The sequence below is a fragment of the Megascapheus bottae genome, chromosome 10 (assembly GCF_031878675.1).
Source record: "Megascapheus bottae isolate mThoBot1 chromosome 10, mThoBot2.hap1, whole genome shotgun sequence".
NCBI lineage: Eukaryota > Metazoa > Chordata > Mammalia > Rodentia > Geomyidae > Megascapheus > Megascapheus bottae.
This window is the reverse complement of record NC_143518.1, coordinates 18,535,593-18,550,329: the sequence shown is the minus strand read 5'-3', so window position 1 is coordinate 18,550,329 and position 14,737 is coordinate 18,535,593. Positions and strand designations below refer to the sequence as shown.

Here is a 14,737-nt window from a genome sequence, read left to right as displayed (position 1 = left end):
TCTGAACTGTGCCTTTTTTATGTAATCTTCAAACATTTATCAGAAACCATTGGAGGAGAGAGCTATTTTGCCATCTGTATACAGAGAAACAAAGTCTCAAGGCAGAAGATAGGCATTAGCTCATGGCATTTGATGAATAATTAATAATAATAATTACTAGTAATAATAATCACCACGTCAATGAAATGAAACTTGTGTTACAACGTTCAGCTGTAGTTGGTTATGAGTCAAAATTTCAAGTCTGAAGTCTGCTGAAAGAATTTCTGTACATTGGAGCCAGGAGTTTGGCCTAGTGGTAGAGTGCTTGCCTAGCATGCACAAAGACCTGGGTTGGATTCCTCGGTATCACATACATAGAAAAAAAACCGAAAATGGTGCTGAGGCTCAAGTGGTAGAGCTCTAGCCTTGAGAAAGTCCAAGGACAGTGCTCACGCCCTGAGCTTAAGCCTAGGACTTGCAAAAAAAAAAAAAAGAATTTCTGTACATCTACTACTCCTCAAGAGGAAAACAAATAACCTTTAGCCAAAACTAAGGTTTAATTCAAGCAAAGGGCTTGGTTAATATCACCAACCACAAGTGCCATATCTTAATAGATCAGAGTGGTAGCAAGCTCAATTGACCTAATGAATTATAGTCACCTTGTGTATGTTCTGTATGGCATTTCAGTTGTTACCTATAACAAGGTCCTTCTCATTTTTTTTCCTCTGTGAACAAACAGCTTTCCTGCTAGGGGGATGGGTGCAGAGGGGAAAGCAATACATTAACCCAAGTTTTAAGTAGGTCTTGGATCCCAACACTCCTTGAGGAGCCTGCTGATCCAAAGCTGTCAGGGATCAGTTAAATCAAGTCAAAGAGACAATGGAGATAACTGCATGCTCACACAGTGTGGGTCTGAACAAAGTCCAGAGAACAGTGGCTACTCTGTCCCAGTCCCAGCTGCTGTGTAGAAATGCAGGTTTAGTAGGGCTCAGGGGTGCCTCCATTGGGCCTGTTCATATGAAAAGTCACACAGTTATGATATGTGAACTTTGAAGATGCACATCAAAAATTATCAAAGAATAGTGCCTGTTTTGGCTAGTCCTGGGCTTGAGCTCAGGGCCTGAGCACTGTCCTTGAACTTTCTCAAGGCTAGACCTCTACCACTTGAGCCTCAGCACCACTTCTGGCTTTTTTCTATGTATGTAGTACAGAGGAATCGAACCTGGGTCTTTGTGCATGTTGGGCAAGCAATCTACCACTTGGCCAAACTCCTGGCCCAAAAAGAATAGTTCTTAAGAGGGAGCTTAGGGACAAGCTTTCCAGTAGCCAGAGAGACCTGGACAAGAGAGCTGGATGGGTGTTATCAGAAAGTGTTCAGAGTAACTACCTGCAACAGGGATTATGGGAAGGTGGATTTCAGTGTGCCACTCAGAGCACAGAGGAAATGAATTTAAAAAACAGAAACACTTCTTGGGCTAAGTGTATGGCTCAAGTGATAGAGTGGTTGTCTAGTTCAAATCCTGAACTCGAATATTAGGCCACCAATAAATAAATAAATAAATAAAAATGTTATACTTATACAGAAGAGGATACACACATACATGTAACATTCATCTTTAGGTTAAAAGGACAAGGACATATGTATGTTTTTGGAAAGTTTCTAGAAAAATAAATAACATTACTGTTGGTATCCTCTGGTAGGTAACCTGAAGAAAAGGGGCATTTGATTTTTTTACCATAGTCCCACCAAAATTAAGCTTTTAAACATTGATTGTTATGGATGCATATTGTCTTATGATTTACAAAAGGAAAAGCCAAATTAAATTACTATTATATAAATCTACAAAGGTCTGAAGGGATTTAAATTTTTTAAATCAGTGAGTTTTAATATGTTGGCAATGTAAGGAACAACTAAATAAACAAGCCAATCCTTTGAGATTAAAAATGACAAGGCCTGGAAGTGGCACTGTGGCTCAAGGATAAGGCGGTAGCTTTGAGCAGAAGAGCTCAGGATCAGCACCCAGGCTCAGAGTACAAGTCCCATGACTGACAAAAAAATGACAAGGCCTATATAGTACAAAAAATATATTTCTTTAGTTTCTGGTGAGTACTAGCTGTGATTTACACACATACGGGAAAACTTCCTAGAGTGCTAATTGGAGAAGAATTTAACATCCAAACTATAGACTACCAGTGTTCTCTCAGATGTTGCTTTATATTATTGTTTTGTGAAGGAGTGTGCAGAATCAGCCCTCATAATTTCTCTGTCATAGTCCCTACAAAAGTCTTATAATGATCCTACTAGATTGTGCCATAGACTCAGAGACAGTGTTGCACAGTGATAGAATACTTGCACACAGTTCAGTGTTGGGAAAGGAACCAAAGCACAACTAGCAACATTCTTGGTCACAAAGCTCTCATTGTTAATTCTTATAACCACCAAAGACAGCCAAGCAAGAGAACCACAAGAGATCCATACCTATAAACCTGGAGTCACAAAGAAATTCAGGAACAAAGTGTCCGGATAAAGGATTTGAAAACAAATCTATTCACTCAAATTCAATGGAGAATAATTTTCAGGCTGCTTAAGTCAGGAAAGAAATTTGTTATAAAATAAATTAACATTAAAATAGTCACAGAGAATTTAAAACTGGAAATGGCTTATCTCACAACATCGTTTACTGTATGATTTACTGACAGGAATCTCTTAACTGTGCCAAGCATTGGATTCTCATCCATACAACTCAATAAATACAAGGACAATTTAGGCCTCCTCTATAATTCTGTGGGCAGTTTGTCCTAATTGGAACTGAATTAGTGGCATATATTAGTTACCTCAGTTATTATCAAAGGAAGTGTTCCAATCATATTTTGAAATGGATGAAGAATTAATAGCCTTCAACATTTACTGTAAAGGGAACTGAGTTTAGGAAATGAGCAAATTGGAAACCACTAAAATTTAAAAAGCTGGAAAACAAACACTCTTGTACCAATATGAACCCCAAATATAGCCAATTTGCATAGATGAAAAGTCATTGCTACTAAAAATACTAAATGCACACAGTGACCACAACAAGTGACATGAATGCATATGTAAAGCCCGGAGTTACTCTGAAGCAATTCCTTTGAAATGTACTAAAATAGTGAAAAGTTCAGTAACTTGCCAGTGTTTGAGGTTAAGTGACAAAACAATCAAGACAGTGGAAGAGAACCACTGAGTCCCTGCGTGCTCAAGCAGAAGCGACAATTCTCATTTGAAAGACATACTAGTGCCTCTGTGTTTTCAAGTTGGGTCAACAGACAGAAGCAAAACAAAACAAAACCTTTCTTGATCTTAAACAGACCATATGAACTGTGTGTGACAGCTGCTGGGTCTTACCCTGGATCCACTACACACTAGCTTGTGACCTCAAGTTAGACAGTTGCGTGTTCTGTGCACTCCGTTTCCTCCTGTATAAAGCCAGAGAGTGAGAAATGTAATGGCCCCTCTTACTGAGGCTTGCTGGCAGGAGTAAATCAGTTATTATAAGAAACCTTTCAAGCAGAGTTATTTTGGGGCATTTTTGTATTTTATTTTGGATTAATAAGTGCTAATGATACATACTAACAAAATTCAGTGTGATTTTTTTCAAACTTCATTCAGAAAAAGGTAAAGATGAGACAAAAGAAACTCATAGGAAATTGTAACTCTCATTTAGCTAGCATTTGTGCCGAGACTGAGCATATATGCTCTCTCATCTACTTGTTAGAATCATGCATTGAGATAGTTGTTATTATTGGTCACTTTTAGGTTAGGTAGTTTCTTTTAGCGGTTTACAGATTAGAGCTGTAGTGTGTCTGACTCTAAGCTTACACTTCTCGCACTCATTCTTAACCATCAGGTTGAGAATCATAAGGAAAAGGGGTAGAAAAGTGAGGAAAACAGACTAGCAGTCAAAAGAGGCCTAAAGAATCACTGATACCAAGGATGGTGATAAAATAGGACATCACTCTCACCATTAGCAGTTTGGAACAGTTTATAAACACATTTACATTATTAGTGTATCCAGTTAAACATCTAGCAAAATGCTACTTGTTGGGCAATAAAGAGGAGACCAATTCAAGATAATCTTCAAATAATTCAGGAACAAAAATATAGGACAACATGTGGAGTCTACCACCCCCAGAACAAATAGAAGCTCATTGATTTGTTTGATGTTCACAGAATCTCATCACAGGGTTTAAACAATAAAAAAAATGGTTCTCAATTTAGTAAAATTAGAATAAAAATTCAGTATAGACTCTACTAAATGAATTGTCCAAATTGTTCTGTAATTACATAGCAGCTACTGCCTTGGAACTGCACAGACTTTGTGAGTCCAAAAGTCTCCCCACAAGAGATGCCGGCTGTTCAAATGGCTATGCCATGCTCCATTTTTTCACTATCCTGGTACGTGGCCTTGCTGCCCTAAATCATAGCTTTGTAAGAAGGATGAGGTCAACCTTCTGTCTTTTGCTGAAGGCCATTTGTTCATGTCTCCACTGAACTGAAGAGAAATCACTGAAGTTCAATGCCACGTGTCCCAATGCCTTCAACTTAACTCCATAGCCATTCTCTTGAACTAGCTGCATGTTTTTGGTTTTCTTTTGCCAGACCTAGGGCTTGAATTCAGGGCTTGGGCACTTACTTGAGACACAGCATAACTTCTGGCTCTCTCTCTCTCTCTCTCTCTCTCTCTTTCTCTCTCTCTCTCTCTCTCTCTCTCTCTCTCTCTCTCTCTCTCTGTGTGTGTGTGTGTGTGTGTGTGTGTGTGTGTGTGTGTTACTGAGGACTTGTATCCATGGCTTCAGGTATGCTAGGCAAGCGCTCTACCATTAGGCCACACTCCTGGCCCCTCGCTGCATGTTTTAGTTAGTTCCATAAACATATCATCCTTAGTTTCTCTACACAGGATTTCATTATTTTAAGGAAAGAAAATAGTTTGGTGGCTTTTGAGATCAGAGAGGTAAATGTAAAATTGCTTTACTTTTTGCTGGTATGATGCATCTCTAAACTACACATTTCCCATTGTTCAATCTAATAAAAATCAAACTTGCTGTTAAAAAGAACTGCAGTCATTATTCAAAGGCAGTCAATCATATCTCTTGTTGGTACTTTTCTTTCCTGTAGTTCAGATATGGCTCAGATCGTTAGGTAAAAAAATATTCATATATTCATATGGGATCTAGGAGCCAGACACCTCAATGGCCCCATAATCTAGGCGGGGGTGGGGTGGGAGGGAGTCTTGATCCTGAAGGATCTAGAAAAGATGCCTTCTCAGACATTTCTCCACCCCTTGGTAGAGGCGGGTGGATGAAGAAGAACTAGTCTTTATTGAGTGGGATACTGAGGTAAGTAATAATCAACTGAAGCTAGCATCCTAGACTCTGGAGGCAGCAAAACTCTTCTGTTTGTAAAGTTCTCAGAAGCTCACAGACATTTGTGACATTAGCATGTGCTGGCTTTATTAAACAAGACAGTTCAGCAACATAGACTGTTGAAAGGATCTTGATTGAGTTTCAGAAACCACGAATAAGCAACTGGTTAAGCCCCTCAAAGGTGGAACATCCCAAGACAGCACCTCCCCTCATAGCCCATAATCTGCACAGTCACAAACTCATCTGGAGCTAGACTACAAGTCCACATTTCCACAGAGACCTGATAGGGATAGGAGTTTGGAGATCCTGGTCATTACACCAAATACTCCCATTCCCTCAGTGGAAGCTCTAGCTGATGTCCTGGGTATTTTGTTTTTCTCCTTGTAACACCCTCCTTTTTCAACTCCCCTTCATTTCCAGACTTTAGCTGGCTCAGCATTCTTCAAAGCTCAGTGCAAGCTCAGTATGAACTCCTCTAGAATCCTTCCATGGCCACCTAAGACTGCCCTGCCCTCCATCAAATTTTGAAGCCCTCTGTTTAAATGCCACTCACATCACCTTATACTATCCATGTTTATCGAGAAAGAGAATGCTTTTCTTCTACATTTTTTGTTCACTTGATAAAAGCTCTTCAGACCCAAAAGAGACTACTTAGAAATTGACATTTTAAAATTATTAGTACCTAATAAATTATACATGGTTTCCAAGACAGAATCAAGAATTTTCAAAGGATAGTCTTCAGTGAGTAACTGAGGGGCTGTCCATGCTTTTAACCTAAGCTTTTTGAGCTTTCTCACTTTGCTAACACTGTGACCTTAAGTGACAGTAACATGGAACGTAAACTAAGGTAAGGGAAATAGACACATCTATGCAGATTTAGAATGCTACTCATTTAAGCAGAACAGCATCATCCACGTATCCTGCAGCACTCAGGGTAGTTAGGATGTACATTCTATGGTTGGTTGAATCTAATTGTATTATAAAGTGCATGGAATTCAAGAGCTGGAAGGAATTTTTCATTAATTTCAATTTTCACTCATTTTAAGAAACAGCTGTCTATGAATTCCATAGCTCAATCACATATCAAACAACTTTCCTAATTTATATGTTTCTTATAAAACCTATAATTAATATTTTCCTAGGCATTCTTTTGTGTGTGGGGGGGGGTCATGGGGCTTGAACTTGGCCTGGGTGTTGTCCCTGAGCTCTTCAGCTCAAGGCTATTACCTTACCCTTGAGCCAAGCCCCACTTCCCGTTTTTTTCTAGAGTTTAATTGAAGATAAGAGTTTCAGGTCCTTTTGTCCCCGGGCTGGCTTTGAACCTCCATCCTCAGATCTCAGCCTCCTGAGTAGCTAGAATTTAGGCGTGAGCCATCAGGTCCGGCTTTCTAGGCATTCTTTAGGGGCAAGTTTGGGATCAAATTCTAGTTTTTATCATGTATTAATTCTATGTCCTTTGATGTGAGTTATTATACAGAACAAGCCTATTACATCCTTTGTAAAACAAGGGTCAGACTATTTCTCTTTCAAGTTTACTGTGTGCTCTCGTGTCTCACACCCATCATCCTGGCTACTTATGAGGCCGAGATCTTTGAGTGAAGACCTGAAGCCAGCCTGAGCAAACTGTAGAGTAGGAGGCAAAAGGCAGAATGGGAGGTAAGGATCAGGTGGAAGAGTACCTGGCCAGCGAGCTAGAGACACTGAGCTCAAACTCCATTCCGGCACTGTAACCACAACCACATGGGGGGGAGGGGTGGAAACTGACTTTTTCCTTTTGGAAGAGAAACGGTTAAGAAATAAATAGATTTTTCCTTCTGACTGAAAGGCTTCCCACTTGCGGTGGTGCCTTCTCCGTGGCGGCCGTCACGTATAGCGGTGTACAGTGGAGCAGTGTGCTGCCCCTTGTTTGCTTTCCCACCTCTGCCACTCCCGCAGCCTCCGTCTTCATCCTGCCTCTCCGCTTGCTGTGGTGTGAGGACAGCTCCCTTTACGACCACCAGATACACTGCCCCGGGTAACCGGGACTCCGACTCCCGGAGGTGGAAAGGGAGAGTGCCCAGAGGCGCCTAACGAGGTGGAAAGGGAGAGTGCCCAGAGGCGCCTAACGAGGTGGAAAGGGAGAGTGCCCAGAGGCGCCTAACGAGGTGGAAAGGGAGAGTGCCCAGAGGCGCCTAACGAGGTGGAAAGGGAGAGTGCCCAGAGGCGCCTAACGACCCGGCCAGAGGCGCCTGGCCTGAGGGTCACCCAGGGAGTGGGGGGCTCCCCTCACTCGTTCCTGACTGGAACCTCAGCCAGCACATGAGTTTCATTCAGAGGAAGCCTTGGCTGTCTTCCCCCGGGCAGCTTCAGCACGTCCCAGTACAGGACGCCCTGGGGTGGCATCTGGAGCGTGGAGACCCAGCCCGGGAGGGCACACGCTGGGGAGGCGCCGGGCCGGGGGAGGGCGAGGCAGAGCAGACCCCGAGGAAGACCCATTTCATCTGCCCGGGGTCCAGACCACCCTTCTAACCCCCGGGGAGAACCGTGGACCCGGTGACTAGTTCCGAGGATCGCATGGGGGATCGGATCGGGGGGCGGCTACGCGCACCCTATCTTCTCCCTCCAGAGCCGGGGACATAGAAGGAATCTCGAGAGTGGGAAGTGGGGGGAGCGGTGTCGGCCAGATCCAGGCCACCCATGCGCGCAGCACCCACACCGCGCCGGAGCACCGACGTCCCCAAACCTGCAGCCCGCGCGCGTGCCGCAGCCCCGAGCGCTTCCCCAGCGCCCCCGGCTGCCCACCGCCCCCCGCGGGCCCCAGCCCCGCCGCGGCGCTCACCAGATGGCCATCCGGCTCTTGGGGTAGTCCAGCCGCTCCAGGCAGCCGAGGAAGTGAGGCAGCGCGTGCGCCGCGTTGCGGGCGAGGAGGGCCACCATCACCGTGGCTCTCTGCAGAGGCGACTCCGGGAAAACCATCACCTCCTCCTCGTCGTCCTCCGAGTCCGGCTCCGCGGCGAAGCGTGCTCGACAGCCGCCGCGGAGCAGCGCGGAGGACAGGAGCAGCAGGGACCAGGCGAGGGAGGCGGCGGGGCGCGCAGCCATGTTCCAGCCTGGGGCCGGCGGCGGGGAGGTCCAGCCGCCGCGAGCACGGAGCCCGGCGGCCCAAGGGCTCTCGGGGCCCGCACGGAGGGCAGATGGCGGGTTCCCGGAGATCGGGGGTGCTGCAGGGGCTGTGGGGCTGGCAGCTCCCCAGGCCGGCCAGCGTGCGCACTGGCGCAGAGTCCGCCGCTCCGCTGATCCTCGGGCCGCTGCAGCACCGCCCAGGTCCCGACGCCGCCGGTGCCCCGCGTACCTGCCGCCGCCTGGGCTGGCTCACAGGAGGCTGACAGTCCTGAGTCCGGCGGAAAGTTCCTCCAGTTCAGGCTCAGCGTGCACAGCTGAGGTCTGTGGCTTTCTCCGGGGCGGTGAGGTGTGGCCGTGTCTGCCAATGGGCGTGTGTGTGTGTGTGTGTGTGTGTGTGTGTGTGTGTGTGTGTGTGTACATAAAGGTACAACACCAAGAAAATTTATTCTGTTTGGGGCAAACCACAGTCTGAGTCCTTCACAGTGATGCAATGTATGCCGTTTTTCTCAATGCACCTATTGACAAACGAGTAGAGTGCTCAATTGGGAAGCCACCCTAACTATTCGTGCCCGTGCTAAACAAAGTTCTAAAAATACCAAAAGGCAAAATGTTTGCATTTCCTTAGGCACACAACTTCTCCTGAAATTCGTTCGTAATTGAGGAAACACTCAACATATTTGAAGACTTTCATTTTTAAAATTTCATCATGGTATTATATTTAAGTCGTCGCATAAAGGGGTTATAATTCAACACGTCAGTTTATGAGTACAATGCACCGTTGATCAAGGTCTCCCCTTTCAGCATTTGACTTGTAGAATTCTAGAGATGAGACCCGTTTAAAAAAGAAAAGAAAAGAAAAGAAAATCCTAATCACCCCTGTTCCAAAAGTCCAAACGTAAGGACAAAAAGAGAGATTCACTGGATGGTTTTCTTTTCCTTAATGACCCAAACTCATCAAGAGCAGCAAAGACAGGGAAAACGCATAGTTAATGGAGTGAGGAGAATAGAGGAACTCGAAGCGGGATACAGGAGGGAAACGCAATTAGCAGGTGGAATGACATTGCTGTGCTTCCTGGAGAAGCCAGCTCGGCGGAGTGAGTCATGTCCTTCTTGTGAAAACTTTTGCGTGAATGTCCTTCTTGTGAAAAACTCTGCGTGTGCAAGGCACATTGGAGCCATTAGGTGTTCCATGACGACTAATCCCAACAAGCCTTCAGCTCTGTCCCAGTCCTTTCCCAGTTGTATGGATTGTTTTCCACAATGGTCGGAAGCTTCTTTCTTTGACTCCCTCAGAAGGCAGTCATGTCCTTTATTAAACTCCCCAACTCTGAGATCTCTGAGCAGCAGCCTGTGGCCGCTCCTGTTTGCCATGAAGGCCTTTGAGCTGTAGGGCCTCTTCTAGACCAGGTTTTGCTTCATGATTTAGCTCCACTCTCTACCAAACTGGTCCTTTTCTGTTGGGGACCGACTGTGGGATCAATGACCTTGGACCTGACCTTGGACCTACACAATGGTATACACAAGGAAGTAACTCTTATCAGGATGACTTTAAGCAATGTCAATCAGTTCTTATCATGATGACTTTAAGCAATGTCAATCTGTTCTTATCATGATGACTTTAAGCTATGTCAATCAGTTCTTATCATGATGACTTTAAGCAATGTTAATCCTTTCTCAATTATCCTATATGTGATTTGTTTACTATTTTGTATGAATGTAGCCTCTGGCAGTTCCCTAGTTTTAAGAAGAGTATTTAAGGTCGGAACTTAAAATAAACGACACAGTCTTAGGCAGCAGTCTGGAGCTCACAGTCTTCTTGGACTGCTGACTTGGGCTGTAGTCCTCCCGAACTCCATCTGTTTGTCTCTCTTCTATTTTTTCCTAGTCCTTGCCCCTATTTCAGGAATCCCAATCCGCGAACCCTGGTTTGCTGCCGGCTGACCCCGGCACTTTTCTAGCAACTTATTTATGTCAGTGTGCTCCTCTCCTAAAACAACACTAAAAAATTATTGAAAGCTTTGTTTCTTTCTGCTGACTTCCTCTGGGCCAAGCTCTTTGAAGGATCTGTACTTCTGTTCTACATTTCTTCATCTGCCAGCTTACCTACCTCAGTGCCAGCATGCACTGAGTACCTGCTAGTGGCTTTGGCCCTTTCCTGTGCTTGAAAACCACACAGCTGGCTTCAGCATTGGTGAATTTAGTGAGCACTCTCTAGTCCTTACCTTTCCAATCCTGTGTCACAATCTATGCATTCTCAGATTTTACTTGTCTGTTTTCAAATCTGTCACTATGTGCTACTTTTGTGGGCCCTATGGTCTCCTGGGGTTAGTATATCTTCCAAATCAGAGTCTCTTGTTCCAACCTCTTTTCTAATATGTATGTTTTTATGACTAACATCCAATATCTATTTTCTTCCCTTCCATTTTCCTGCAGGAACAGACCCTGTGCTCTTGGTCTTGTAGAGGAGGCTAAGCAAAACCATCTATTACAAGTATCATAACAGAAGTATGTAGCAGCTACAGCAAATGGACAGAGGAAAGCATGGCCACTTCTATGGGAGTTGGGGGAAGGGAAGACTTCAAAGGGTTTCACAGAGATGATTCCCATGTTGTTCTGTCTTCTCTTTTCCTTCCTTGGCCTATGACTCATTCAAGATGCAAGACTGAGACCCCTTCCAGGCCTTAGAATTTGGGATTTCATATTCATCATTTGTTCACCTTTCTTCAGGCAGAGGAAGTTTCAGAGTAGGAATCCCCATTTGTGTAGTCTTTCTCCTTTTATCTCAGCTTTGCAGCTTATCTGAGCTCATTTTTTTACAATGAAGAAGCATGTAAAACTAACTATGGGGCGTGTAGCCCTGCATTGCCTTTAATAGTACACTGAAATCAGCTCCCTAGAGTTCTGAAGTTTCCTGGACACATCACATGAAAGATACCTGTTTGAAACGTATAGTCAGTTTAGAATGCTAATTAGTCATGGGTATTAAGGCCAAAGCCAGATATGTGACCAGAAGAAGACCACATGTGGGACTGGGCTGGGCATGGAGGGGGAGCTTGGGAAATGTTCCTATTTTTACTCTCAGACTCATTCCATGAGCTAATTGCAATTTCGTATCTTGGATACTTTTTCTCTCCCATAGAATTAGTGTTGTGAGTTAATTTGTAAAACCTAATTAAAAATAGTCAAGTATATTTTTAAATACCTTTTGCTTAAAATATTCTGTCATGGAAACTGGTTGACTGAAACTGGTCCCAGTCTCCATTGCATTAGACTGCCCCAAGAGTTCCCATGTGATGTGATTGCTTTTCTGTTTCCCCCCCACTCCGGTACCAGCATGGGAGGTCTACTCTGGGGACAACAGAACCACTGACTCTGGCACTTAGTTTAGCTGTGGCCCCAATGATGGGCAGAAGGCTTTTTACAGTGAAACTTCTTGAGGTTTCTGTGGCTCTAGCAGTCAAGAGGGGGAGGAAACACAGATCTTTTCAGAAACTGAAACATTCTAGAAAGTGCAGCAACTGCTGAATATTGGAGCTTAGCACTGGAGCTGAATTTCTGCCCTGTTTGGTGTCACTGGTCCTGTGTGAGATCATCTTTCTGAACATCAGTTCCTATTGGAAGAAAATAAGCATACCTCACTTTTTGCTCCAGGAACATGTATGAAATAAATAATAGACATTTGGACATTTGGATGTTAAGTATTTGAATTGTTTGCTGGGGACAGAAAATTGGGGTAAAAAAGTGGACTGTCCTCTGCATAGCACTAAGGGGCTACAGTGGGGAGAGGGAGCCTGGCTAAATCAGCCATGTTGGTCTCTTCTGCACGAAAATGTCTTTCCTCCACTATCTGGGTTGTTTTATTCTTGTTTCATCCAGCCTAAAATGCTACAATGTAAGATTTATTTGAAAGAATAAGTATGCTGTTTCAACATGAAAGAAAGAAAAGACGGCTACTAGGCGATATCTTCTGTTATTCCTACATTTTTAAATTTTCATCTCAGTATCTAAGTGGAAATGCACTATATAAACTCTGGTGAAGGAGACTGATGAAATGGAACTAACTCTCAGGACAAGGCAAATCTATAAAGTTCCCCTGCATGGGCATAAGGAACTTTCTAGAAAGGGGAAGGGTGAGAGGGGAAGCATTCTGACCAATTGCAAAGATCAAAACCCAACAATCTTGATTTTAAAGTGTTGAGAAATGTGTAGTATATGTTGGGAAATAGAAGGCAAAAGGTGAGACAGGATGGAATTCCAAGTAAATGGAACTGCACAAACCTTAGGAAGCTGCAATGAGAAGAAAATGGCTGGGTCCTAGAGGGAAATGGAAGGAAAGCTGGAAAATTATATGATTTTACATACAATAATTTCTTGAAAATGGGCAAAGGACATTGAATAGATGTATCTCCCAAGAAATAGAAAATAAATCTATAAGCACATGAAAAGTTTCTCATCGCAATTAATCACTAGGGCAATGAATATCAAAACTACAATAAGACCTTATACTCAATAGGAGGGCTACTGGCTCAAACCAAGAATCAAGACAGTCAATAACAAACTGTGGTAAGGATTTAGAAAAGCTGGAATTTGTACATTTGTGTGGTGAATGTTAATATGTACAGCTGCTGTGGAAAACTTAAGAAATAAAATAGAATTATTGTATGACCCACTACTTCACTTGACCCCCTGAAAATTCAGATTTGTTTATATATATATATATATATATATATATATATATATATATATATATATATACACAAAGAGGCATTGTCGACAACAGCACAACCTGTAAGCCAAGGAATATCCATTCAAGCAAATTGTGGTAAATGCCTTCTGTGGTGGATTATAAGTTTGCACATGAGCTTAGGCTCAGGACATTATGGTAAGTGAAATAAGCTAGTCACAAAAAGACGAATGTTATCTAACTCATAGAAATTACAATAGTGGTTGTCTGGGGTTGAAGTGGGCAGTTATTAATGGGTATAGAGTTTTGGCTTTACAAGATGAAAAGAGGTATTATTTGGGAAATTTATTTCTGGGAATTGAACTCAGAGCATCACAAATGGCAGTCAAGCATTCTGCCATGAATCTCAGACTAATGTTTTTCATTGCAAGTTTTTTTTAAATATGTTTTCTTGTTCCCTAACTAGTTTTGAAGGCTTCTGTATATTTTCTAGGTATCTTGTCATTCCCTCTCTGCCCCCCCCACCCCTCTTCTTTAGCTTTTTTTCTTGGAGCTGATGCTTTCCATTTGAACCATATATCTAATTCTGCCTTTTTGATTTGTTAGAGATAAGAATCTCTAAGATTTGTCTGCCTAGGCTGCTTAGAACCTCAGTCCCTCAGTTCTCAGATCTTAGATCTCAGGAGCTAGTGTTATAGGCATGAGCCTTATCTTTTCATTGGGTATCGTAAATGCCTTTTTTGAATCATTGTGCCAGAAATTCTTAATTAAAATAAAGTGAAATTTGTTAAGTAATTACTTACATAGCTTATGCTTTGGGGGCTTGTTGAAAAAAATGATCTGTATCTTATAGTTATAAAATACCTTTTTTTGCCAGTCCTAGGCTTGAGCTCAGGGCTTAAGTACTGTCCTTGGACTTTGTCAAGGCTAGAGCTCTACCTCTTGAGCCTCAGCACCACTTCTGGCTTTTTTCTATGTATGTGGTACCAAGGAATCGAGTCCCGGTCTTCATGCATGCTAGGCAAGCAGTCTACCACTAGGCCAAACTCCCAGCCCAGTTATAAAATACTTTTTTGTAAATATACATATTTTACTAAAAATTTTGAAGTGTTTGCTTTTGCCTCCAGTCAATTTTTTGAATTGTCCTTCTTTTCCTCTTTCCATATCTGAAACTTCACTTCTGACCACATCTGCACTGCTCTGTTTCCTGACTTTCTATTTTGTTCTGTTTATTCACTTATTCCTATAACAACATCATATTCTCATTCTCATCTTCCTTTCCTGTCTTCTCTTACCACCCTTTCCTTTTCCCTCTCCCCACCTCTCCAAATATAATCGTGCTGCATAGGCCAGATTGACCTTAAGCTTGGATTCTTCTTGGTTTTGCTTTATGCGTGCTGGGATTATAGGCATGTAGCAGAACACTTGGCCTTATCACATACTCATACCTGCATAAAAGTCCCTTCCATTTGTTCTTAAGAAAACCCTTTCTGGGCTGGGAGTGTGGCCTAGTGTGAAGAGTGCTTGCCTAGCATTCACGAAGCCCTGGGTTCGATTCCTTGGTACCACTTACAC

The 14,737-nt window shown here is 43.2% G+C and overlaps 1 protein-coding gene across 1 annotated transcript in view; it reads right to left on the bottom strand.

The window, feature by feature from the left end:
* Colgalt2 (collagen beta(1-O)galactosyltransferase 2) overlaps positions 1-8,457 on the bottom strand; it is an 81,357-nt gene extending 72,900 nt beyond the window's left edge. The window contains exon 1 of the mRNA XM_090340258.1: positions 8,195-8,457. Coding sequence (XP_090196384.1) covers positions 8,195-8,457 — 263 coding nt within the window. The remainder of the gene's footprint in view (positions 1-8,194) is intronic.
* Between the last annotated feature and the right edge of the window lie 6,280 nt (positions 8,458-14,737).